The following is a 27,779-nucleotide window of genomic DNA, read 5'->3' on the forward strand; positions in this document are numbered from 1 at the left end:
GATGCTCCCCCTTGCAGCTAACCCAACGACTTCACAGAATGACTGTGCAGGCACCTGGCACGAAGCCTACCTCAGGGAACCTGGGCTTCCTTTATCCCTTCCCTCTGTCCCTGCTCTACTCTTCCCCATGGGGGGAGGCTGGCATTTTCTGGCTTACGGAACTCCCTTCTGACTATATGTAACATCTCTCCACCATCAATAACCACATCCCTGTTCCTTTCTGGGTGGAGGAAGTGGAGGCTTTGGGACCAACAACAGCAAATGGTGTCCCCAAGGTGAGTCTAACTTGTGCTGCTGCGGTTGACTGCACCCACCAAGGCAAGGCCTCCAGCCACAGAGCACCTGGGCCAAGACAGGGCCCTTCGCACCCCGGCTACAGCCAGCTCTGTCATGGGTGTGCTGCTGGGCCACTGACGGGGAAACTGGCACGCTGATCCAGAGAGGGGCCAGCCCATGCTGCCCTCCCCCTGCAAACAAAGACTCATCTCCAAAGACCCCGCAGGAAGCAGGCCTGGCGGGTGCAGCCCACCAGCCCACACAGCAGAGCAGGCCCAGCCCCCGCGAGACAAGTGCTTATGTGTGAGCAAGAAGCCACCAGAATACCAACAAGCAGGGCCGCCTCCGTGCCAGCAAACCCCCACAACGGCTATTTGTTTGGTGTCCTGGGAAAACCGGGCACCAACCGAGACCTCACGGAGGCATCCAACAGCCAGAATCACAGAGAGAAGTTGACCACGCTTGAGACTGACCAAGCTCGGGTAGTGCCACACAAATGAGATCGCCGATTAATAACTACTCTGAGTTGGCAACAGTCCCAAAGATGGGCACGCTGCTGACCTCAGGCACCACCCAGCATGGGTAAAAGCAGAAAAAAGTAAAACCAGGTGGCTTCTGCATACGGGACTGGGCTGAGGGTCTTGCGTGTGGCATTCTATTGATTTTTCTTAGAAGCCCAGGTATGAGTTTTAGTATCCTCATTTTACTGGTTTAAAAAAAAAAAAAAAAAGTCCAAGGCATATCAATAATATGACCCTAGTGATAAAGCCAGTCAACAGGTAAGACCTCACTTATCCACCCTTCAAGTCAGCCTGGTGACAGTTACTCTGTTGACCTGCAGTGTTTCCGTATGCAGGGTTTAATGCACTACAAAATGAACTGTTTAGCAGCCAGACAGCAGTTTCCTCTGGGGCAGAAGGAATAGTAATAACTGGAACTGGGTTTCGGGGAACTTAAGGCAGGGGTTCTGTTCTCACCTGGCCTTGGTAGTGGTTTCCCTAGAGCGTCACTTCACGATGACAATTCAAAGTGGACGCTGAGTGACCAGTTTATTTTCTGTACATATGTTATAGAAATGAAGGATACCAGAAAATCATGGCCACCCCGGCCAGAAGCCCATTTTATAAATAAAATCTTACTGGAACACAACCAGGCCCCTTTGTTTAGGCCCCATCCACGGCTACTCATCTGACCCTTTGCAGATAATGTTTGCCGGATCCTGGGGACAGCGTTCCCAGCACACAGAACTGGATTTGGATGCACACTGAGGCTATCTTTCTGCCTGTGATTTTTGTCAGCCAAACATGTAAATGAGCTGGCAGACTTTAAGAATCCATCAAATGACATGAAGGAGAAAGAGCTTCATGTTACCTTGACGTGTTCATTAGAAGAATGTGTATGTCAGCTCACAAAAACACATCCGGTCAATGAGAAGGTAAGTGAGGAAATCAGGTTAAACACAAGCGACCTGGGACCAACAGAAAATCAGATAATACCGAAATCACTCACCAGAACACTCCCCATAATTACAGAGGGGCTACAATTTGAGCTCAGAGTATCCTGAACACCCAAGCAAAACTGCAATGCATGCAGCACGATAATCTAGTGTCAGGACACCAGGCTGAGCTCGAAACTCCCTGCACCGTCCAGAGAACCACTCAGCCCATGCACACAACTAAAAGCTGGCCCTTAGAGATAAAAAGCACCTTTATCCCATTTTTCCTGCAAAAAGACAACTCTTTTTTTTTTTTTTCCTTTGCTCTGTTGGGCAAAAATTCCCTCAGGAGCTTACCTTTCACCAACTGCCACGTGGCCCTGCCCATTCCCATCTGGGCAGCCTGGCACAGATCTCCGCAGGCTGAGCAGAGGGCCCCAGGAGGGTCCTCAGATCATGGCTCCGTCACAATGACCTCCTTGGGATTAGAGCAACATTTTAGAGGATAACTGTGTTTTATGGGTCATAAATATTGCACAGATGTTCCTTATTTACACAGACTTGGTAGCTTATTATTGCGACATTACCATGCTAATATGGTGATTCCTGCTTTTGAAACTGGAGGGCAGGAAGCAGGGAGATGTAATTAAACATGCATGGTGCACATGGTGGGGGGGATTTTTTTCAATAAAAGAAAACAAAACAAAAAACCATGATCTGAAACTGTGACTCAAGTTAATTTCGCCATGGACACTGGGTAGCAGGAATGGAACTTTGGTTGGGGAGATGTCATTTGCAGGGAGGAGAGAACAACATCAATGAAAGAGGTTGGCACTGACTGTGTGCCGACTAGGTGATTTGTATGTGTAGGGACCACGTTCATCATTGGAACAACCTTATGAGGTGGGTCTCACTGACATTAGGACAGACAGGCAAACTGAGGCAGAGGTCAGACATCTTTTTGTGGCAGAGCCAGCGTTAGATCCCAAAGCTCTTGCTTTGCTTCTCACAACTGCAATAAGCAGGAGACTTAAAACAGAAACGGGTTCCTGCAGAGGCAAAAGCTATTTTGTGCTGTCCACTCTGGGTCACTGAAGCAGCACATCAAGCAATGTCCCAGAACAATCTCAGTGACCCAGGAAAACAGCAGCACCTTCCTCAGACTGAGAATGGGCAGTCTCCGCAGTCCACCCCTCCATAGGCAGGGAGAACTCTGGACCTGGGGATCTGGTCTGCGGCTGCCACACTCCCCTCTCCTCCTCCCGGCTCCCAGTTCAGCCTCCCCCGGTGCCAACAGCACTGAAGGACTGGACTTTGGGGCTGACCTGCCGGGCACTGGCTCAGCCAGGCAGCTTTCCCACCCTTCTCTGGCTCCCCACTCAGAACCAAGATCACTGCCTTCCAGAACCATCCTGGCTCCAGATGAGCGAGCCGGATGTGGTGACAGTCAACACACCCACATTTCCCCAAGCCAGACACGGACTGCCTCAACTCAGGATTGTCCTCCAAGCCTCCCCTGCCAGCACACCCCAGTGGCTCTCAGCAAACACTGGCGGGTCGGAGGAACTGACTGGGGAGAGAAGAGAGACCCGTCTTGAAGGAGGCTCTGCCAGGAACTGCCACAGTCCTTACTGAGATTTGTCACGAAATAGTCAGCACCCTCGTCACAGTTTCCGAGTCTCCAAAATAAACATCTGTGATCAACACCAACATGGATACAGCGCTTGTTTTTTTTTTTTTTTTTCCCCTGACATTTCTACTCTACAACACAAATCTTTCTTGGACAGCCACATTATCCCTGTATCCCAGGCACCGATCCCGTAAGAGTGCTCACGTGATCCACAGCAGCAACCAGGAGGAGAAGAGCAGGCTGTGCACCAGGCAGTGGCGGGTCCTCACTGTGACGTGGACAGCCCTGGGCCCCCTGCACCAGACAAGCATCCTCATGGGAAAAGCCACCCAACAACGTGTCCACCATCAACACGTCTGTCTCACGCGTGTCCTTGTGATGGCAAAAAAAGGGAAGAGGAAAGGAGGAGGAGAGAGAAACACACCCATTCCTCAGTCTCCCTTTCAGGAAATGGGCTGCTAAGATTGAGCTGCAAAGTGAGTGTTCAGGGTCTAAAATATCCAGATCCTTCTGTGCTATAAGAGTGAAACTGAACGGTGTCTCTGGAGAGAGGAGTTTATAAATCGTGAAACCCGAATGACAGCTTAAATGCTTCACTACCCCACCCTTTGAGTGCCAGGTGAATCACTCATATTTGGTGTTATTTAAAATATCAAAAAAATAAATAAATGATGGTAATACACTTAATTTTGGAATGCCTTGCCTTAAGTTCCAATGACCTCAGCCTCCTGGAAATGACACTTGTACTATGGAGAGCAAGTCTGTGGGACAGTGAGTCAGCACGGCCTCCACTCATTCCCCAGTCTGTCAGCACTGATAGGCACGAGCACATGCCAGGTGCTTTACAGGGGATGAGCAGCACAGAACTGCCTAACACTTCAGTGGGAGAAACAAACTAACAAAAGAAATGAATCAAGATGACTGTTGACCTATCAGCATACCCAAGCAGATATGGATAGGAAGTAGAGAAACTTGAGCTGAAATTAAAAAGGAAGAACGTGCCAAGTAGAGAGAACAGCAAGAGCAAAGGCCCTGAGGTTGGCACAGGTTTCATTGTTAAGGAAGGAAAAAAGAAACCCAAGGTGACTAAAGAGGAGTCAATAGCCCTTTTTATGAAGGGTCACATCAGAGTGACTTTGGCCTTTGTAGGGCAAATGGTTTCCTTTCAACTACTCAGTTCCACACTGTGACAGGAAAGCCACCACAGAGAGCATGAATGGACCGTAATGTTCCAATACAATTCTCTTTATAGACACCGAGATCTAAATTCCACGTAATCCTCATGTGCTACAAATCACTCTTCTTTTGATTCATCATCCACCCATGAAAGATGTAAAAGCCAATTCTTCACTCCAGGCCATGGGCCTCATGTGGCTTGTGGGATGCGGTTTGCTGCCCCCCCCCCCCCGGGCTGTGAATGGGAAGAGGGGTCGAAGGCCGTCATCGGGAGCCAGATCTTGCAGGCGATAAGCAGTGGCTGGGCCTTGGGTTTTACTTATTCTAAGGGCAACAGAGGCAGCTTGAGACAGGGGAGGGACGTGGTCTGATTTATGCTTTTAAGAAGTTACCTTGGCAGCTGTGTGGCGATTCTGATGGTGTCCTCAACTTCCAACGTGTCCATAGGGAGAGGAACAGTGTCCTCTTGACTGTGGACTCGGGAGCAAAGCGCCCGCCCACCAGGGGCTCTCCGGACCCGCTGGGTTCTCTCTTCCTTCTCACCAATGTGGGCTCTCAGTCCACAACTGGGAAGATTTCCCACTCTCCTCCGTCAACATGAATGAAGGGGACATTCCCAGCATGGCCTGCAGGCCATGGCATTTCATTTCTTCAAAGTCACCTGACCTGTCACCACCAGTCAGCACTCTGTGCACACGGGACGGGCTCCATCTCTGCTTCCGACGCGTTACGGTGGGCGCTGGTGATACGTTTCATGTCCCCACTTTCCACTCACATTCACAACATCAGAGGAAACTAAAGTCAATCAGCGCTGGGCATACAAAGGGTGGGAGGTTGGCAGAAAATAGAGTACCATGGCTTCCGATGGTTTTGTAAAGTCCAAATTCAACACCGGGAGCATAAATGAACAATAAAAGGAGTCCAGCTTCCCCAACTCTACCTTATGCGACACAGACTTGGCCCTTTTGGGCTTCCCCGTGTTTCCCCCAGACAACCCCCCTCCTAAATTCCTACTTCCTATGTCCTGTCCTCTCTGGAGCCTTGACCTTCATGTCTACCCACGCTGTGCCTGACACCTTCACATTCTACGAAGCTCAGTGGCCCAGCTCCAGCAGACAGGAAGTGCCACCATGTTGGTCACCCCAACAAAGTCCTTACTCTCAACACCTTCTGATCTCCTAAGAATCCAACTGCTCTCAACCCTCAGGAGCTTGGGCAAGATCAAGGTTGTTCTCAATCAATGTTCCTTCACCTATCCCAAGAAATAGATAATGACTACTTCTCAGGGTTATACTGATAGTGAAAGGAAGTCATGCATTCCCAACTCTCTGTAATACCCTGGATCAGTTAATTAAGATAATTAGAAACCAGATCAAATCTCAGGACTTTCCATTTCTGTTTCTTAGTTAAATTTCCAACTCTTCCTATACTATAGAAACAAAGCTATTTATTCCAAGACTCTCAAGAAGGCAAAAGAAGTGTTTTGAGATGTGGGTCTGTGGCAGGCAGACTCCAAGATGGCCCTCAGAGACCCCTGCCTTGGAATCCTCAGTTCTGTGTGGATCCCCTCCCCTTGAGTATGGGCTGGACTAGTGACTACCTTCTAACCAGCAGGTCATGGTAAAGCGGGTGGGATGTCGTTTCCATGGTTAGGCTGCCTAAGACTGACTTCTGTGCTGACAGACTGTCCCCTGGCTGGGGAGATGAAGGAAGCACTCTGCTGGAGAGATCCACGTGGCAAAGAATTGAGGGCAACTCTGCCAACAGCCCTGGGGAACCGAGCCCCTCAGCCCAGCAACCTGCAAGATACAACACTGTCAACAGCTCCGTGATCTTGGAGTTGGGTCCCTCCCCAGTGCAGCCTTCAGATGAGACCAAAGCCCCAGCGGACAGCAGCCTGTGAGACCCTACAGCAAATGACTCAGCTAAGCCATGCTCAGACGACCGACCCACGGAAACAGTGGGATGCCACGTGGACCGTGCTAAGCGGCTACCCTGGCAGCGATCTGCTCTGCAGCAGGAGCTCACACACACAGGGTCCAAACTGTTGCTTCAATTTGAATTTCTCAAGTCATCCTCATCCCGGAGTCACGTGATGTCAACTTTCTGCACAGCTACATTATCGTAAGCCTTCCCAGATTCAACAGAGAGGTGGGTTCCTTCCTTTGATTTTCGTTATTTTTTAATGTATTTCTTATCGGTGCGTTATAATTATACATAATAGTGAGGTTCATTATGCCTTATTCACAGATGCACAGAACGTAATTTGATCCATCTCATTCCCCAGTATCTTCCCTTTCCCTCCCCAACGCCCTTCCCTGAGCTGCTTGCTGCACTCCACTGATTTACTACTATTATTATTACAAGGTTAATTAGTGCATTATAATTATATATACATACACACACACACACAAATTCCTTGTGGTATATTTGCACATGGACACAGCGTAAGTTGACAGATTTCATCTCCCATCACTGCCTGATGGCCTCCCTCCTCCCTCCCTCCCTCCCAATCCCCTGCTAGAGAAGGATTTCCTCTAAAGAACCACTACATGAACCCAACCTGGAGCCCTTTCCTCCAACCAAAAGGAGGTCAACTGCCAAATCTCCCTCTCTGATGCAAGTGACAAAGAAGAAAAATCAAACCAGGCCACAGCGATCTCTGAATCCAGGAGGGAGAGTTCATGACAGCACCCCCCTGCCCTGCCCCACCTCACACCCAGAAGCAGCTGGAAGGTTCTGAGTTAGGACCTCCCCGGACTTTCTAGATCCCAGAGGCAGGGGTTAACCTCTGACACCTGTTGTCTCATTATTTGTTATCAAAATCTCTTTTACAGGACGATTCCCCATGGCTGCATGAATTTCCCCAGGAAAATAAAAGTTATTTCTAAGTAAGAGCCTAGGCTGTGATCTTGTTCCCTGAAGAGTTAGTTCAACAAAATCAAAGAAGTCAGAGGAAGAGAAGAAGCAGCCCTTCCTCTCCAAGGAAGCACCCCGGAGTGATTCAGCCCCTAGGGTCACCTCACCTGGGCTCACGCTTTCCCTTTTACCTGCTCATCCACCCTCTGCGCCTTCACTCCGGTGACTCCCAAGAAAACGTGACTTTCTGTTGGAGAAGCCTTCCCGGGAGTTAGGGGTTATCCTTTAATTCAGTTTACGACTCCAGACACTTAGATCCAAGTTTCTTTAGGTGGGAGGCCTCACACGAAACACCACAGCAGACGCTCACAGAGCCCGTGTGTGCAAACCTTTCTAAGTGTTCCCCACACTTCCCTGCCCTCCTCCATGCTTGGTGTGCACCGGGGTTCAGAACCTCAACAAAAACAAGTGTGTGGCCTCTGGTGGGTCCTTCCATCCCCCTCCCCCGAGACCCAGCCTCCTCTCTGCAGAGGGTGGCAGCACTGGTGAAGAGCAAGGCTTTAAATGCCTAGAAAGAAAGCATCGTAAACACAGAATCATTGGGACTGGAGGAAACAATGGAGCCCTTTCTTATAACCCAAGGCCATCTATAAAAACCCAGTTATTGGACTAAGAGTCCACACTGGTGTTTCCTCCTGACATCATAATTCTCGAGACCGCCACTCGATCTTCAGCAAAGCAATAAGGTGGAGCCTCCATGGGGCTTCCAAGGAGCAGAGCCCCCAGGCCCACAGACCCTGCAGCTTCAGTGACCGAGTTTATTGAGATTTCACTGCTGCTGCTTCTGGTTTTTCTTCCTCTTCTCTAGCAATCGGGCCACTGCTCCTTTTATTTACCACCACTGCCAGCGTACCTCCCTGGGATAGCAGGTCTCCCTCCTCCTAAACCTTCTGAACTTGGGAAATCAGATAAAAAGTTATTAAAAGTTTATTTTTAAAAAAAAATCTATAAAGCAAAGCAAGAGTTTCCAACCACTGGAGAAGAATCAAGGGGCTCCCCTTGGAGGAAATGCAAGGGCTCTGGGTGTGATCAACAGCTCTGAGCTGGTCAGAGGCTCTTTGGCTTCTTTTAGGTTCTGCATAGTGCATTAGAAGGCAAGCCTTCTAAATCACAGACTCCAGATAAGAAAGGGGTTTTTACACAATGCCCAGTGTTGCCATTTACTGCTTCTGTATAGAACCCCATCTGGTGCCTATCTACAGACAGGGACATGCATCTGTATGTCTAACCCACAAGAGACCATGACCATGTTTGATATGCAGAGAAAATTCGTATTAAAAATGGTAAGAGCTTTAACAATGTTTATGCACCTTTTTCCAAAGGTTACTTCATGTTGTGCACACAATCATCTAACGAGATAAGCACTGCTGTCCTCATTTTCTGATAAAGAAATGAAGGGCTCAGAGAGGTTCACTGATTTTCCCAAGGACACAGAGAATAAAGAGGACCATTAAGGATCCTAAGTAGTCTGACCCCAAAGCCAGTTCAAAAAGGGATGAAAATATCCCCAGAGGTTATAGGGGAAAAAAATCAAGTCATATTATTAGTTTTTGCTGATGAAGAGCAATAAACTCTAAAACCCATCCAGAAAATTGAGATTCATTACATAACCAGGGAAATGTTTTGATTGGCCAAAGGCCCCACACAGGATTGACTGACGGTCATCTTTGCTCTCTAGACTAGTTCTCTCAAATTTTCACAGTCATCAGACTCATCTGGTAGGGGGAGTGTTGAAGCCCAAATGTCTGGGCCCCACCCCAGAAGTTTTGATCCATTGAGTCTGGGGTAGAGTCCAAAGTCTACATCTCTCAAATGTTCCCAGGTGATGCTGCTGCTGCTGGTCCAGGGACCACTCGTTGAGAACCACTACCATTGAGGAATGCAGCCATTTCAGAAAACAGTGAGGCAGGAAGGAAACAGGACAAATCCCCCAATCCTCTTCTCCTGCCCTACAACCTCCTATCAGACGCAGATGCTCCCCATCTGATGAACTCAATTGCAAACCAAAGGGCAAAGGAGTCAAGGTCGCACCACCTCTGGGAACTCAGAACAGTGCAGAGGAGGAGTCCACCAACACAACTCCCTCCCCCAGCCCCTTTCCAAATTAAAGGATGCCGAAGCCTTCTCTCTGGTCCTCGTCTCCAGGTGCCTCAGCATCCCTGGTGGGTTCTCTTAACCTCCACACACACCCCCTTGGATTGTCCCTCTGTGCAAGTCTCTCAACACATTGGAGTTGAATTCTGTTTTCTATCAAGAAAGATACACCACCAGGAGGCCCTAGACAGCAGCTCTAGGGGTGATGTCTTCCTGAAACTAAAAAGAACCTTTTCTACTTCTTCCTCAAGTAGCATCTACAAAATGCAGGTCAAATATCACATCATCTTTTGGCTATGAATTGCCCATGCAATTAGCAGAACCTGCACAGCATACACAGCAAGACCACTGCGAACAGAGCTCGGTGGCCCTGGAGGAACCGCTCGCCCTAGGTGCCTGGAACATTCCTAGGTTTTCTTCAGTCCCTGAAGGTCCCACATCCTTGGAAATATCTCCACCCTGGGCAAATCGGGACAACTGGTCTCCCAGCTATGTACTCAAGCTTTCTTGCATTAATGAGGCCTCTGCTGAGATCCTAGCAATAGAGTTACAATCGAGAACAGACACCAGTCACTGAGCACTTTCCAAAAGCCTGGCCCCGTGCTGAGCCTGTTATATACATCACCTCACTGATTTCCAACAAACACCCTACAAGCAAGTTACTACTATTAGCCTAATTTCACAGATGATCAAATGGGAGCTCAGAGGACTCAAGGAACTTGTTCAAGGTCATACAACTTATGAATTAGCCAAGCACTGACTTGAGCCCACAAAGTCTGAGATCAGAGACTGCATTCTTAGGCACCAGGTGATTTCCTTCATGACAGAGGTAGAACCCACCTCTGCCAGACTTTATTCCTCAAGGAAGACTCAGCCCAGAAGCAAAAGGGCAAATCAGGGGCCAAGTCTGAAACCTACAAAGTCGACACTGAGAGGGGACCTACGTGCTCTTTGTTGAGGAGCATCCCCAGAAAGAGCCCAGAATGATGGTGACTTGGTGCCCTTAGAAAATCAGAGGGGACAAGATGCAGGCTCAGATGTCTCAGAATCAGAGATCCCTGCAGCAAAATCCACAATATCCAACACCTGATGCCTTTTACAAATCCAAAGGCATTCTCACCTGGGAGCTTCAGCCTCAACCTCTCATTTGTAACAGTGGAAAAGTAATCCTGTCTCCAATCCAGAAGGACACTACCTGGGGTTAAAGGGACTCAATAAATGTCCAGCCAAAAAACAAACATTTTCCTAAAATGCTGTGTGTGCTAAAGCCCGGGAGGTCTGAAGACCACCATCTCGGGTCCTGAGATAGAGCACCTTCGTCTCCTGAGCCCTCTGAGTAGAATCAGTGGCAGCCATGTCTAGGGGTCTGACCTCTATTCCAGGACAGGTGAGGATTCTCTGCACAGAATTATCCTCTTACGAGGCCAGGGTGGTTGAGACCCACTTGCAGGAGTGACGGGCTTCTTTTCTGCAAAGACAGCTCCCCCCACATACCTCTTCTTGTCCTAAAAATCAGCATCACATGGTGGCTAAGAACCTGGACTCTGAAATCAGACAGCTACAGTGTGACTGTGGCCAAGGCCTTGAACTTGCAGGAAGTCAGTTCTCTTATCTGACACAGGGGAGTGTCGTGCCTGCCTCACGGGATCGTCATGAGGATTAAATGAAGTCTTAGAATTCTCATGGAAGTTTCTGGAAGAAGAACGCTTTCCACCCCGGAATTTCAAATAGGACCAAAGTTTTCCCACAAGTATGACTTCAGCACAACAGGTGCCACAAAGCCAATCAGAGGAAGAGCAGAAAGCGGTGGCTGAGGACAGAGATCCCAGCATGGAGTCACTTGGGTTCCAGTCCTGGCTCTGCCACTCACTCCTCTTGTGGCCCTGGGCTCCCTCCTTTGCCACCTTGTCCTCCAGTTTTGATGAGACTGGATGAGTGACAATTGGTGAAGCCCCTGAAGAGTGTCCGGCTCCTTCCCAGCACCTGCTTTACATGCATGGTGACAGTGTTCCCTCCTTGGTAGTCACTTCACCTCCAGAATTTATTCCCTGGGTGTTGTGTTTGAATCCTTCACGCTCTGCAGACACAGCCCGGTGCACCTGCGTTTCTCATAACTTTTTAATCTGGTTCCTATTATCCCTCTATCATCCATCATTTCACCAAATGATTTGACATCTCCTTCTATTTTCCGCTTTTCATTCCAACAGAAGGCAAATGTATGCTTTGGGGGTTTAGAAATCTTCATCCCAGGGGAGCGAAAATCCCTTCTGTCGCAGTCTAATTGGGACTATTCTAATGGAGTGACTGCTGGAAATGAACAATCCTAGAAACAGACTCTGTGTCATGTCCTGGTCCCAGCTACTCCTTGTCCCCCAGTTCCATAACTCATCCCTTTTGAAAAAAACTAGGGGTGGTATCATAAAACAAATGGATCAATTGGGAAAAGTGGATTTTTAACATATTTAACTTTTACCATAGATCTCAAGTGATTTCCTTTTCAAGAAAAATAAATATGAGAGACCTAGAATTCCAGTCCTTAGGAAACACAAAGGTCATCACATCGTTTCCCAGATGGGAAAACTGCTCAGGACCAAGGCATCTCTAAACACAGAGAAGATTGCGCCACATTATCCCTCTGCATCATTATGTGCCTTTCTGAGGACTCAAGTTGACCCCAGAGCCAGAGACTGTCCCAAGGAAGAAACTCTGCTATTTCTTGGGAGGCAATGAAGTGCTGGTCCGGGGAGTTCCCTATAGAGAGAAGTGGATGTAGGAAGAAAACAGAGACTGAGCCTGGCACAAACCCCTCCAAGGACCTGGGGCACACCTGTTCAGATGCCTCCCTGTGTCCGCAACACAATTCCCTAATTCCTTCCTAACCAGACACAGCAGACCAGACGTCCTAGAATTCCCCAAAGGAATCCTCATTACAAACCATGCATGGAAAACAAAATACAAATTTATTTTACAAAGATGACTGAAGAAAACAATGTAAACATTTTTTTTTAAAAAATCCCTATCATTCATACCCAACTAGGAAATCTTAAACTCCAAGGGTGTCACTTTTTTAAGAGAATAATTTAAATGCAGAACTATTACAAACAGAGGCACCATTAACATGTATGTTCCTCCCTATCAAGAATTATCCACTAATTTTGACATTCCTCAAAAGCATACTCCCAAATAAAATAGACTATAACCTAGCTAAAATATCCTCTACCCAGCATGTTAGTGATTCTTTTAAGACGCAGACTCCCATCTGCTTCTGTCCTGACATAGTCATCCACATGTGATCATCAGTATCTATTTGATTGTTGCATCCCTAAAATCAGCTCTATTTTCTTCCCACAGGAGAGGATGTGGCTTTGAAGAGGCCGAGTTTGGTTCATAAACCAGAAGAGCCTGATATTTGGACAAATTCCTTAAAAAGATATTCAGATTACTGGCAGATTGTCATCCAAGATGGTGATACACAAGGGCAGTGGCATAGCAAAAATTGGGATGTGACTGTGTACAAGCAGGATTAGGCCACTGTGGATGTTTCGTCAACTCTGCTCACCATCAGGGAGCCAAGAGGACAGAAAAGGCAAGCCCAAATAGACTCTGTCTACATTGGCCTGTATGGGTCACCTGCTTCTATGACACCCTGTATTTTTTTTTTTTGGTTAAATTAATCAAGAACTTATAGCAGTCTGGGAGTACCTACAAGGTCTCTGCTAAATAATCAGCAACCCATCCAAAATTATGCTATTGGTATCAGAAGTGGGGTAGACACAAACAGCCCACCCAACCAGACAGATTTTGGACAAGGACCAGAATGCCAAAGTAGAAAACAATGAGTTGAACCTTCCTAAAATATAAGCATTTTGGGAGCAGGAGCTGAGTCTAGTGAGATTTATCCAATGTTCCTCTTCCTCCAACCACCAGGACCTAACATAAGATAAAAGTTGTCCTAGCCAATGGCTATAGGCCAAGGCAAAATTCCTGGAATAATCTAGTAAGGTAAAGCTAGGAGTAGGACTAAGGATCTCCAAAAAAAAAAAGCTAAAACCTAAAAGGTAGAAATGACTGAGATTTGAGTCAAAAATCTATGGATCACAAAAGAATCCTCCATGATCAACACTAGAGAAGGTTATCTGGAATAAGGGAGGTACCAAGGACCCCAGAGTTCCAGAGGTGGCCAGCAACTTTTCAAGGACAAATGACAGCTGCTGAGATTTTGAAGGTGAGAGGAGACACGATTCCAACTGAGAACTACTTGAAGGCTCACTAGGCCGATTCTCTCAGAAGCGGTAGCAAAATAGACTCTACACAGGGAAACATGGATGCACACTAAATGTGTCACATGTGGGAAAGGGGTACAGAGAAGTGAGAAAGCCAAGTCCATCGCCTTCACTTTAAAAGTGACCCATGAGACTTGTCCCAAGCTACAGTTTTAAATGAAGAAATTCTGTCACAAAATATGTATATACTTTTTATAGGCAGCAGTGACCTTGGAACTCTGAAATTTGCTCAAATTAATTGCATTAAATGCATTAATTGCATTTCTCCACCAAAAACAGGGTTGAGAGGATCAAGTCCCAGAAATACTACTTTGGGACTTGAAGCCCTCCGAGTGAGACATTTAAAGGACTTAACTTTAGCTGGAAAACTGACATTGATAAGCACACACTCACCCCTCACCGCACCCTCCCCCTAAAACACCACACTTCTTAAACTTCTGTTAGACACAAGGTGGGTGCAGGACCTAGATTTAGTTAAGGGGTTTGCATATGGAAGTGGAGTGTCTTAATAGTTAAAAACTAGACATTTCCTCCCTTTCAGTAGGTTCCACAGTTCCTTAGTAAACCTAATTAAAATGGCCTCAAGACAATGCAACCTAAGCATTAGAGAGCTGGCCTCTGCTTTGTTCCAGACAATTTTGTTTAGGGGAAGATAACCATCCTGAACTAGAGCCAGCTGAGATACAGGGACGAGCTGGCGAGATGCCCAGGTTCTTTAGGGCTAGAAGCTTTGGGAAAATAACTGATCATTCCTCCCATCCCCGTCCCTGATTTGAGACCGTGTAGAATCTTTGGCTTAAAGTCTCCATTTCTAAACTGGAAAACCACCCCCCCCACACACACACACCAATATACCCATTTCCTATAATAAAAGGTGAAAAAACAGTGCAAAATTAGAAGAGATGATAAAAGGACAATGTTAGCTACAGGAAACATTTTAGTGGAAAGAAAAGAAAAAGCAAAGATTAATAGTTAAGACATCCAGGAGCTCTGGAACTAAAAATAAGGGAAGGACCAGGCACAGAAAAGGCTTTGAACTCAAAACTGGTACAGCAGAGCAAGGTCCTTGACCCAGGCCTGTTATGTACCGTTGTGCAAGTTGCACACAACCACATGCAACCACCCCGACCTAGACACCTAGAAACATTACGCCCCACCCCACCTTCCTCATATCAGAAAGGGTACCTTGCACCCAACAGTCAGATTTATCAGGGCCTGGGTGGGGACAGTTAAGAAACTTCTCTCAACGCCAAGCCTCTTGAAGTGAAAGTGTTTGCCCTTTGGCAAGGATCATGGAGGACATACTCAGGATGTTCTGGAGTACTTCTTCCCCAAGGTCACCTTGTGGAAATGGCTCCTCAGGTCCTGGGGTTGTGATTTTCCTGCTTAAATTCAGGCACTGCCTAGTCAGTAATGAGGGGACCTCTGACACCATCCCCCGCCACACAGATGGTGAATCTGGGAAATTCCTGGAGAAGGAACCTTCCAGAAAGTCCAGGGTCAGGCACGCCTGTCTGGATTTTAACAAAGCATCTTTCCTGGAGGACCTTGTGGGGTTCCAAGCACAGTTACCCTAACAACCTGCTTCGACTGTGATTCCCGGGATGATGGCACCCCTGTGGTCACCCCCAGGGTTCCAGGGGACAGGCTTTGATCTCTAGGATAATCTGCATGTTTACACTAAGCCTTCCAGCTGCTGTAACTCACTGAATCCTCTGTGTCAGTTTGTGTGTGTATGACAATAGGGAAAAAATGAGAAATGAGTCAGAAAGGTTGAACACAAGTGCTCATTTTAAAACTCAGGATATCTAAATGTAACAAATACTCATTTTTAGTGAGATTGAATAATGCCCCTCATCTATAGCTGCTTTTTAGGAACCGATTCTTATGGAATCTAGACACTAGGGTAAAAATTTTCGTTCTTACAAAAACACCATAGTACTTCCACTTGGGGGAGGGTCCAAGTTTTAAAAGTTATCTAATGGTCTTCACATTAATTTACATTTACTTTGAAAAAGTCTTCTAGTTAACTTTCTTTTAAAAAAAAATTGCGTTAAATCAATTCTGAGACAATCAGTCTCTCGACTCAAAGATCCCTTCAAACGAGATTCACATCAAGCTGCCACTGGTATACTCCCCACAAATGAAAAGAATTAAAAGATTCCAATACACTCGGGAGGTTATATTTGTCTTTCTCCTCCATCTGACCCTCGGAAATGGTTCCCAATGATCCCTGAAGTCTGGAATCCATACCTGTGATGGTTACTTGTGTGACTCGACTTGATGGACTCAGGGAGGCTTAGACTGATGGCAAAACTTCACTTCCTTGCACCGGTAAACCGAGGACAGAAAATGGCCCTCCCCAGTGTGAGTGGACACCATCCAGTCCACAGAGGCCTGAGAAGAACTCTGCCTGAGCTGGGCCATCCCTCATCTCCTGCCCCAAGGTGTCCGTGCTTCAGTTCTTAGACTCTCTGATAGACCAGGACTTACACCAACAGCTCCCCCCACAACTCTTACACCATCAACCTTCCCCAGGCCTCCGCTGGCAGGCAGCAGATCAGACAGCTGGCCCTGGTCAGTCTCCAGAACTGTGTGAGTCGATACCTACAATAAACCTACATTATATATCCTCTTATGGATCCCACACGGATCCTATTATGCATCCTATGATATGTTCTGTTGGTTCCGTTTCTTTGGAGAACCCTAATATGGCTCCATTATGTGATTCCCTCCCCCAGAGTGTGGGCTGGACTTGCTTCTGACAAACAGCACAGCAAAAGTAGTGGATGTCACTTCCAAAAGTGGGTTACAAAAGGTTGTAGCCCCCACCTCATCACAATCTCCTGCCCCTTCCCTCTACAGAGCCAGCGACTACGCGATGAGCTGCCCCATGGAGGGGCCCACATGGCGAAGAACTGAGGGCAACCTCTGACCAACAGCTAGTGAGAACGGGGCCCTCAAGTAAGAGCCCAAGAGTAACCAAATCCTGCCAGCAACCGCATGGCAAGCTGGGAAACAGATCCTCCCCTTTCCCCTGGGTGGACGGCAGCCCCCCGCCCTCCGGACACTTTGACCCCAGACTGAAAGAGTCTCAAGAGCCAGAAAACCCAGCAGTGCCACACCAGATTCCTGAAGTGGTGAGATAATAAAGCCACCAACTTTGAGGGAGTTACTTGCTGCGCTACAATAGAAAGTTAGTACTGTCCTCTGTAATGAAACTCAGGGTTATTTTTTCTTTTCCAAAAGTTGGTACCAAGGTGGATCCATCACTGGACCTGTACACTTGGAAGCCAATCCCAAGATGCTCAAGGAAAAAGGGAAATTCTAACATCAACCTTAAGGCTATATTTAAGTACAGAGTATGACAACGTTGACAACATTATTTTTTAATTATTAAGTTCTCACATTCAAACCAACTTTAGAAAATCAGGGAGATAAATGATCATAAATGGATGCTCTTCAAAACGTCTTCCTTTTCTATCCCTGTCACCGCCAGCAATCCCTGTTTTGCCCAGTTCTAGGCCAGGGATCAAAAGAAACACCTCAAATGTACTTTCTACATCCTGATGTCCCCAGAACTCTTTAAATATAAAAACTGACTATATATTTGGGTCAAAAACAAAAACCGAGAAGGGAGCCTGAAGATCCAGCCTTGTTTTCATAGAAAAATATTCTCCCCAAGATGTCTGGCAGTGGTGTCTAGACCCAGTTTGGAGGCGCTCCCATTGGCCAAACTGTGATAATTTGGGCAGGAAAAAAAAAACACATGATTATAGTCAATTAGAGGAAGTCGAGACCATCCAAGGCCACAGATACATAAGGGTGGTTCAACATTAAGCACTTTAAAAACAAAAATCTTGCTTGTTGATATGAATTCATTCATTCATTCTCAGCAACAGAGACCAGGGCACGAGCCCTTCAGGATGAATGTATAACCTTTCACCCTGAGTGACGGGAAGATGGGCAGAAATGGGCTATGATCTCACGACAGGTCTTAGGAGGACTTAGGACAGAAGTAGAGTAAGGCCATATCAAGGGTGGGCAGGAAAAAAAAAGCAGCCTAGGGTGCTCAGGGACACATGGGCCACATCCTCCTGCTCAGAAAGGTCAAGGCTTGCAAACTCCTTCTAAGAGCAGTGCACACTGTCAGCGCTCAGCTCTGGCCCAGGGTCGAAGGAAGCCCCCACAAAACCTGGGTGCAGCTGCTGGCTTCCCTCCAACAGCTGTTCACCTTGGAACTCAAGAGGCCAAAAAATGTTCGGTCAGCTCCTGACGGGACATCTTCTGCTTAATGACGAAGGAAACAAACTCGTGGTCTTATCCTCTTCCCCCCCCCCCAATCCAGACCCTACCAAAAGCCTATCTTCATTTTTAACAGACATTGCCAAGTTAGTACTCAAAAACCTGTTTCCATTTTCACTTCTCAACAGTGAACAAAGCCATCTAATTGCTCAGATCCTTGCCAAAATGTGATAGTCCTAAATTTTTAAATTTTTGCCAAATTGATGGGCAGGAGAGAGGGGAATGCAAGTTTATAGATTTAATTCACAGTCTAAAGACAATTTTTTTTAAAAAAAGCAGGCAATTTGCCTTGCAAGTAAAAAATACAAGAAACGATTTTAGATGGGCAGAAATGGGCTATGAGATAAGGTTTTCATGGTGCCCTCTCCTGAGTGCCCATTTTTGTGCCAGGGACCAAGCTCAACAACTCACAGGAATCTTCTCCAGCTCCGATAGTACCAAGCTGCTACTATTTCTGCCCCACAGATGCAGAAACAGAGGTTCAGAACAGTGACTCCAACTATCAGCTCTCACAAGTACGTGGGGGAGTTGAGATTTATACTTGAGTCTACACAAATGTCCTCACTCAAATACAAATGTAGCAGCTTTATGCTATAAAGTCTCATCGGTTGTCAATGTATCATCCTGTGATTTTCAGTAAATCTATCATGACACCACCATCATCACCTTCCAGTTCTCAAGTCTTTTTCTCTCTCTCTCATGTCCACTTGGCTGGAAACCCATGCCACCATGCACAGCCCTGGGCAACCACGGTTCTGCTCTTGGTCTCTACAGATCTGCCTTTTCTGAGTAGCTCATGTAATGAGAAGTCTTCTGCATGTGCCTTCTTTCACGAAGCACAGTGTTTCTGAGGTTTATGCAGGCTGTTGGATGTGTCCGTCATTCATTCCTTTCCATTACAAGTCGCATCCTCCTGGATGCATTCACCAGATGATGGACCTCTGCATGGTTTTCGGCTCTGGGCTACTATGGATAATGCTGCTGTGAACATTCATGTTTCGTGTCTTTCTGTGGACATATGTTTTCCTTTCTGTCGAGCAGATTCCAAGAAGCAGGACTGCTGGAGCCTATGGGAAGTGTATGTTTTTCAAGAAACTGCCAAACTGCTTACCAAAGTGGCTTCATCATTCTTCATTCCCTCCAGCATCTGATAAAAATTTTAAGCTGAATATTCAAGAAATGTGAAAGCTTTGGGTTCCACTCAGGCACAGGGGACGTGTACGTCAGTCATGTGTATTAGATGCCCGAGTCCAGTGTGGGGGGAAAAAAGGTAAGCCTGTAACTGAAGACCCCCTTCAATTCATGAGTGATTCACCCCACCCCATGTATGCACTTAGGATGGGCTGAATGAAACAGCACTGACATTTAGGGGTAAAAGAGGCCCTAATGACCACCATTTCTCAATGGGTGCTTCATCCTTCCACCACTCTGTTTTATTAATACTCATTTTTCCTTATCAAGCAGGTCCATTGGGGTCTCTGTCTAGAAGCCTCACTGGGACCTTCTGTATCTTCTTTAGAACCTGCAGCTCTCATCCACAGATAACAAATGGCATTCTCATGCCCATTTCACCCTCTCACAGGCAAACATGTCCGGTAAGACCATTCAGATGCTGAATCCCTGACCCCAGACAGTCACCCTGGCTCACTGGACACAATGCTATTGATCAACACTTGTCCCTTTGGCTGCATCTGACTGTTAGTAATCCATTAAAAAAAAAAAAAAAAAAAAATCTGTGGCTTTCTTCCTCTCCAAACCAATTTGAATCCATTTTATAAGATGTCGTGAGACACTCCAACTGCTTTCTAATATCTCCATGATATCGGCTCCTAGACCCAATTCTGTAATATGTTTGCAAATGCTGTTACACTTGTCGAACATGGTTTGTTTTCAAGAACCTCATAGATTTTTTATTGGTTTGCTTGCTACAGCCCACTCTATGTCTTTACCAAGTGTACAACACAGCCTTCCTCCTGGCACCAGAACATCAGGCACTTGATTTGTAGGTTCAGTAAGAGAAGGCAATGGGCCTGGCACAGAACCTGAAAGCAAGAAAGAATGTGTGCAGGAGGGTGGCAGGAAAGCAAAGAGGACATACCCAAGCGCTGTTGTGTTACGACGCATAACCAGTTGTGTTTAAAAAAAAAAAAAGTCCTAATCCAAAAGTTAACAAGAGCAAAATGGACCAAAATATATTGTCATATTGGGCTGGGGTTGTGGCTCAGTGGTAAAACGCTTGCCTAGCACGTATGAGGCACTGGGTTTAATCCCCGGCACCACATAAAAAATTTAAAATAAAAATAAAATTTATATGTTGTCATATTGTGTGCATGTATGAGACGACAACAAGTCCCACTATTCTGAATAGGTACAGGGCACCAATAAGAAATACTTTTTTAAAAATTTAAATTCTTAAAACTAAACATTGTCTATCTAAACCCCTGAATGGCCAAACTTACTCATCTGTTGGAAATTTTCAATGGAAATTTCTCTAAAAGCAATTACAGAGAATCGAGTCCCCCAAAAGGAGAAAAACTAAAAATCACCAGCAAAATCCAGCCACCCTGTTGTCAATTCCTAGTTGAGCTTAACACTGAGGGCCCCGGCCCATGTACATGCACCAATGCCAAGGCCAAGGACAGACAAGGCTCCCCTCTGGTACAAAGAACCTACTCGGCACAGGACAGTCTTCTATTCTCTCTGTGCACATCATCTTAGTCAGTCTTCACAGAAGCCAGCAAGGCAGCTCTAATTATCCTCACTTTACAGATGAGAAGCTGGGGACCCGGGAAGATAAATGGCTTGCCCAAACTGGCACGGTGAGTCAGAGGCAGAAGCAGGATTGAAACCAAGGGCTTCAGACTCCAAAGCTCTTTTCTCTAAACCCCACTGCCTCTAAGCTAAATTCCCCCATCCCGGTCGCCCTGAGACTCCACTATCTCTTCATCATCATCAATAAATATTTATCAAGGACCACTGCCAACGCAGCCTCGCTCTAGTTTCCACAGCAACACACTGTCAGAGAGTCATGGGAGTATCCCGTGCTTGAAAGAATGATGCTGTAATGTCCTCTGATCATGGCTCTGAAAGGTGACAGTTACACTACTACAGGCGACTCCGTCTCAGCTGGCAGCCTGGAGGCTGCAGGAGCTGTATGTAGTGAGGACAAGCGAGGAGGAATTAAAGTAGAGGAGAAAGATAATGGGTGGTAACACAAGAAGATGCTCTGCATTACTGTGTCTGTGACTGTTGTGGGAACAGAGTCCAAGCCAGGACTGCGCATTAATTGTTCTTCTATTAGGAAACAAATCAAGCAATCCAGAAGAGAAAGTAAAATTTGACTGTACTGCTAACGGTTCCCCAGAGGTATCCGCCAGTGATTATCCAGTTAAACAGCTACATTGCTAACAACTGCAACCTTAGTCAGTCCCCTTTAAGATCCGGTTATGTCTTCAATCTACAGATTCTGAAACCCACTAGTAAATGGACTAATTATCCCCTTATCTGTTTGTTTAACTGCCTCCCCCTTCCCTCACTCCAAATCATGTTTTGCCACACTGTTAACACGCTGTTTTTAAATGTTTCTGTTTGTTTGTTTGTTTGGGGTTTTTTGTTTTGTTTATCATTCCTTACAAAAATTGCCGTGGCTCATGAAACACATGTTAGAGTAAAAAAGGAAATTGCCTTTTGATGACAAGCTTCTGCTTCTGACTTTTGGATACCGTGACCAACATGTTACAGCGAAACCTATCATCCCAACTATGTCTTGGATGTAAGCTTACAAATTGAAATTGCTTTCGAGACTGGGACTCTTCAGATCAAAGCAATATGAAAAACACACCACTGAGTTTTAAAATGCATTATTTACCCAGACTTGCCAAAAGTTTCAAATAAGATACTTTAAAGGAAATCAACCTATTCATCATATTTGTGGTAGATTTGGATTCCAACAAGACTGTGTTTAGAAACAAAACAAGTCCATTTTTTTAAAAAGTCAACATTTCTGTATCTACAAAAACAGACGTTTATCCAGAAACCTGGAAAAAAATCTAATTTAAGAGATTTAGTTAGCATTAAAAACCAAGAAGGAGAATATAGATATACACAGAAAATCCCCATTTCTACAAATGAATAAGGTTTAGAATGCACCAAATCCCCAACGCAGGCTAATCCCGCTCCTTTAAGGAGCCCTGGGAACAAACGCAGGCACTTGCTAAATATATAGTAGGTTTGCAGAAGGCGCCCAGCTCAGGTAACCCAAAAGAAACATATGGCGCCTTAACAGTAGATTTCTTCCCAAACTGTACTCCACAATTGCTTTTCTTCCCCCATGTGTTCCGAAGAGCAAACAAAGAAAAGGTGCTTGCTCCTCACACTTCTCTAAATGTTTTAACAAAAGGCTGCTGAATAAACACATTACTCATTTAAAAATTGAAAAGAAGTTCTATTCCTGAGATGAAAGCACCTAGATTTGCATTTTAACAGTTGTGGGCGAGCACCACCTGGCGGTAGCATCCGGAACACTCGTGCGTTCAGCCCCTGGACAGCTTCCCGAGCCCGCACGGGTTTTAGAGCTGGCGACCGAAGAACTATGAGACCCGTGGTGGAATACGCTTGATCTCTGGTTTTGCCGCGGGACCGTAACTATTACTGATGTGTGATTGGCCAGCCAAGCCTTGGAGGACAGTAAAATCTGAGTCACGAAACATACCCGGGTCCTCGGGACTGCCCCAGCATCCTCCTTCCCTAACCTCCCTTAGTATACTTAACACAAATCCCAAAATGAGAAAACCAGGGGCTGTGCACCATCTTTGGAATGGTGTTGGGGCTGCCTCTCTCCTCTCCCTTGCTAATCCAGCCTTTCAGCTTCACACACAAGGAGCGTCTTCCTCGCCCTGCTTCCCAGCCACGAAAATAGGCTGCCCCTTCACAGAAATCTGATGTTCAGTTTCCATTTTAGAATCAAGAGAAGGAGACTAACGCATTTCCAGTGGGATGTCACTACAGTAGTTCTTAGTCTCAAAAGCGGGCTGTTTAAAGGCGTTACCCTTCCCTCAGGTTCATCTTCTCCCCCCCCCCCGCCCCTCCCCATAATACACCGACACAGCTGTTGCTTAGCATTCCAAAAGAATCTCTTCCTAGGTCCTGCTTGATTAGCTCCACCGGCCCCTGTGGTCCCAGCGACCTCAGCTGAGCATGGTCACACCAAAGCCAAAGGGTGCTAAGAAACTTCAAGGTGATTTCCGAACTTGGTACACCTGCATCACCTCCTCCCATCTCTCCTACCCTCCGCTGCCTGCTCTTCGGGGACTGTGGATGGAAGCGGGCCGCAGTGGGATTTGGTGATGGGTAAGACCCCCATCCGTGGTAGTCTCTTTGCACATGTCAACTTAGCCTTAGGAGCACACCAGCGCAAACTCCCACACTGGGGAACTACTTCTCCCCTACCTCCTAGGGACTGAACCCAAATAGGAACTTTTCAGGCGCAGACAAGCTCACAGGTTAACGCCACTCCACTTGAAGGGCCTTAACAGGGGGTGCCCATTACTCCGGATAAAAGGCACGGGGTAAGGTGGAGGCACTATTGTTTCAGTCATGAATGCAAACACTCCCATGGGTACCTTGAGTGGCTTGCTTGGGGACAAGCTAAGGAGTGCCGCATGTTTTGAAAAAGACGGGGGCTTACTGTGTGTCTCTGAGGAGAAAAGAAAAGCCACCGCCCTGGCAGCCTCGGCCTGCTAGGGACCTGTCCTCCCCAGTTAAAGCGCGCACTGCCCAACGAGCTGCCAGGGAGAGAATATTCTCCCCGGGGCGCCAATGCCGCTTCTCATCTCGCCGCGGCCCCAAACACTCGAGTGACAGATTCCGACAAGTGGGAGGCAGCAAGTGGAAATATTCGCAACAACCGCGGAAAGTTACTCCAGCCCCGGGGGCCGGCAGGAAAGTAAAGCGAGGAACTTGGCGAAACGCGGGCTGCCGAGGGACGCGCGGGGCCGAGCACGCTGTCCAGGACGCTCCTGCACACCACGGCCCGCGTCTCGCAGCTGCGACCCGAGCTCGGGCCACTGGGCCCTGCGTCCTCGGAGAGATCGCAGAACTTTCTCAGCGGAAGGCCCGCGGCGGGGGCCCGGGCGCATCGGGGAAGGAGAGGGGAGCCGGGCGGGCGCACTCACCTGCGGCGCTCTGCGCCCGGGCGCCGGGCAGCGGCGGCAGCTGCAGCCGCAGAAGCAGGCTGAGGGCGAGCGCGGCGAGGCTCGCCATCCGGGCGGCGGCAGGCGGCTCAGCCCCTTCCCGCGGGGGCCGGGGCCGGGACTGGGGCGGGCGCGGGGCGGCCCCGCATCGCCGGCGCGGCCGCAGGCTGTGCGCGCCGCTGGGCGCCCCAGCTGGCTCTAATCGGGCTCCGGGAGCCGGCGCCGCTGCGCTCCGAGCCGAGGCGCGGCGCGAACTGAGGCGGGAGGCTGGGCGGGGGCGGGACGCGGGGGCCGGGGGGCGGTGTCCCCCGAGTCCTAACGCCGCCGTCGCCTCCCGCCCGCCTGGGCGCTCCGCCTGGGCCGCGCACACACCCTCGCGCGCACGCCCGCGCCTGGCACACGCCCGCGGCAGGCACACGCGGGCTCCCCCACGCACTCTCTCCAGGCTGGCCGGCTCCGGGCGGCTCGCACAGTCACGCGCGTACGCGCCTCACCCTCGCACCCACACGACCGGCAGGGTCCTCGCCTCTTCGCCCCGCGCCTCGCCACGCAGCCAAGCATCGTCTGTCCTGCGGGGGCGCAGGTACTGGGGCGGCGGGGGGGAGGGAGAAAGCAAGCAGCGGTTTGAACTCGGGTTGGGGAACTGGTGAATGGGGAGCAATGGGGAGAGAAGGGAGACAGGGAGCAGCCTCTCTATTCCCGATGAGCGGCCAGGTGACGTGCGGGGGTTGTGGGGGGCGTTCTGCCCAAAGCTGCTGGGGCAGGCTGCCGCTGGGGAGGGTCTGGGGCACACCCTGAGATGAGAATTTCATCTAAGATTGTTTCTCCCCCACCACCACCCTACCCCCTCCTGGGGCGCATCACTAACCCTGACCTCACTGCAATCTCGCCCCCTCCACCACCACCTCGTCAGCCGCCCAGCCTCCCCCCATCACCCTTGTTCACCCCGCATATCTCTCTCTCTCTCTCTCTCTCTCTCTCTCTCTCTCTCTCTCTCTCTCTCTCTCTCTCTCTCTCTCTCGTCCCCACCCGAGGCGGGGATGGGGGAGTACACAGGGCATGAAGCATCTCTCTCTCTCTCTCTCTCTCTCTCTCTCTCTCTCTCTGGCCGCCTTCCCCCTCCCTTTCTTAAGAGACTGAACCGCTAGCTCTTTTTCTTCTGGATCTGAACAAAGACCTGGTTGGAACTGAAAGCCTCAAACCTTAGCTCAGAGTCTCCGTTGACACCCCTCACCACCACCACCACCAGTCCCAGGCATAGCTGATCCCAGGGGCTGACCCAGGCAGTTTCTCCGATGTTCTGGGGCAAGGATCCCATGGAGGAGACTGGGTGCCACGGAGTCTTGGATGTGAGCCTGGGATGTAAAAGAAGGGATAGGGACACCCAGAAATGCTCAAGGGATTCCCACTTGGTGAATACTTTGTCACTTGGCCAAAGCTCCTTCTTTTCAATGGCAGCACCTCCTCCCATCTTTGTTGGGGTCTCAAAGATTGGACTGGGTGGACTGTGGGGAGTCACGTGAAAGGCATGGCCAGGGTTTGCAGAAGTGGGGTACCTGGGCTCTGTGCTGGAATTGCTATGGCCCATAGGGCCTCTCTCCTACCCCAGTTCCCTCTAGGTGATGTGGAACCAGAGGTCCAGTTGCTTCCCCACCCCACACTGGTAACCCCAGGTAAATTCTCCCAAGCATCGGCTGTCCTCTCTGGATTCCCCCATCCACCACAACTCCCACTTTCAAAAAGAGAGGCGCTTGACTAGCCTGTTGGACTAGTCAGTGCCTCCCACACTTGCCTGGGCAAAGAACTCCCTGACCCTGTCCCCAGTCCCGCTTCCCAGCCTCCTGCCCCTGGAAACTGGAATACTACAGTTTGATGGGGGAAGCCTAAGAGTTGGACCTTTTACATGCTGCCTTGGAGGTTCTTCATAATTTTGCAAATATTGATGGTGCACTTAACTATGTGCCAGCTTCTGTGCTATTCTCCAGGGCTCCAGGGACATGGCAATGATTGGCCCTTGGAGACCAATGGAATGGGAAGATGCCTTCTGCTCAGAGCTACACTGCCAGATCTTTGCTCCATTAAACCCTCCCCCAGGCCCTACCGTGGGCAGTTGTTAGATAGCCTCTGAGAAAAGGTCTGACCCCAGCCAGGAACCTGCAATCCCAGGCATAGCTGATCCCAGGGCTGACCCAGGCAGAAAAGCCACTAAGGAGCTTGGTGTTGCTGTTGTAACTTGTCCCAGCTCCTAGGGCTCCTGCCAGTTCATTCCCTCTCTGACTTTCTGGAAAAGTATAAAATAGCAGTCCTCACAGCATCTCCCCAGCACATGCCCTCCCCACCCTCCTACGCCCACACGCCAGGGATGCTGCATCACTGCAGGGGAAGGTTCCAGATCTGAATAGGATCCATAGCCCTGAGAAAAGTCCATTTCAGTGGTGACCAAGTTGGTAAAGCAGGACCTGGTGGGGCACCTGGCCTTACCTTCCCAGGTACGTGGTCATGAACCATTACCTTCATGCTTTCTGTTTCCCTCCCCTCCCTATTCCTCAGGAGTGTGGGTTCCCACCTGCTGCTGGCAGGGCTCTGGCATCCAGCCTCACCCCCATGCTTTTACACCTGCCAGCCCTCTACCTGGAAGGCCCGTCCTGCATCCTTTTTCCCTGGTAAACTCAGGGTCCTTAAGGATACTTTTTGAAACTTTGGCCAGCAGCCCCTTCCTGCCCATAGTGTGTTGAAGACCCCTGCACTGGCCACTACGAGTTGTCATCTCTTCATTGGTCTGTTCTACAGAACCGAGTTCCCAAAGGGCACCTGGGCATTTCGCATAGAGCTTCGAGGCAAAGAGGTTTGGGGGATGAAGGGAGAGAGAGGGCTGGCACAAGGCCAGGGGCTCCTCAAGCACAGCTGCTCTGATGGCTTCTCAAGGGAGGGGAGTCACAGAGATCCAACAGCATCTCACACCCTCCTGCACAAGCATCCCAGGTGCTCTTCTGCCCTCCTGAGCCCAGGGAGCTGCACCATGACTTCATCTTGGCCTCTGGCTCAGGACTGGGCTCAGCATCAATGCTTAAGGGCTTGGGGCCCTGGAATGGCTTGGGGATGGCTGGAGAGGCGGCATGGCACTCCTCCCACATCCTCTTCCACTGATGCCCAACCAGCAGGCCTCTTGTCCTCTTATCAGCACCACCTGGGAATATACTGCCCTTAACCCCATGGGAAATTTGGCAGGACCTCTCTGGGGCTCAGTTTCCCTGTCTGCATCTTGGCTTCCCTCTCAGTTCTGGGAAGCAAGACAGGAGTGAGGTTTCGCTGTGGATCTCTTTATCCAAGCAATTTTGAAGCCCAAAACACAGGGTGTCCTCTCGGGTGTGATGCCAGTCTGCCTATCATGTGCCAGGGCTGTGGGTTTGCAGCTGCAACAAAAGATGGGGCCTTTGCCCTCATGGAGCTTACAGTCTGGTGGGGAGACT

At 48.6% G+C, this 27,779-nt stretch overlaps 1 protein-coding gene across 2 annotated transcripts in view; it reads right to left on the bottom strand.

Annotated features, from left to right (window-relative positions):
* The window catches only part of Ptprt (protein tyrosine phosphatase receptor type T), a 1,043,151-nt gene extending 1,018,772 nt beyond the window's left edge, over positions 1–24,379 (bottom strand). For both annotated transcript variants that reach the window (XM_026383218.2, XM_026383217.2), the window contains exon 1: positions 24,292–24,379. In XM_026383218.2, coding sequence (XP_026239003.1) covers positions 24,292–24,379 — 88 coding nt within the window. The remainder of the gene's footprint in view (positions 1–24,291) is intronic.
* Between the last annotated feature and the right edge of the window lie 3,400 nt (positions 24,380–27,779).

The sequence above is a fragment of the Urocitellus parryii genome, chromosome 6, assembly GCF_045843805.1.
Source record: "Urocitellus parryii isolate mUroPar1 chromosome 6, mUroPar1.hap1, whole genome shotgun sequence".
NCBI lineage: Eukaryota > Metazoa > Chordata > Mammalia > Rodentia > Sciuridae > Urocitellus > Urocitellus parryii.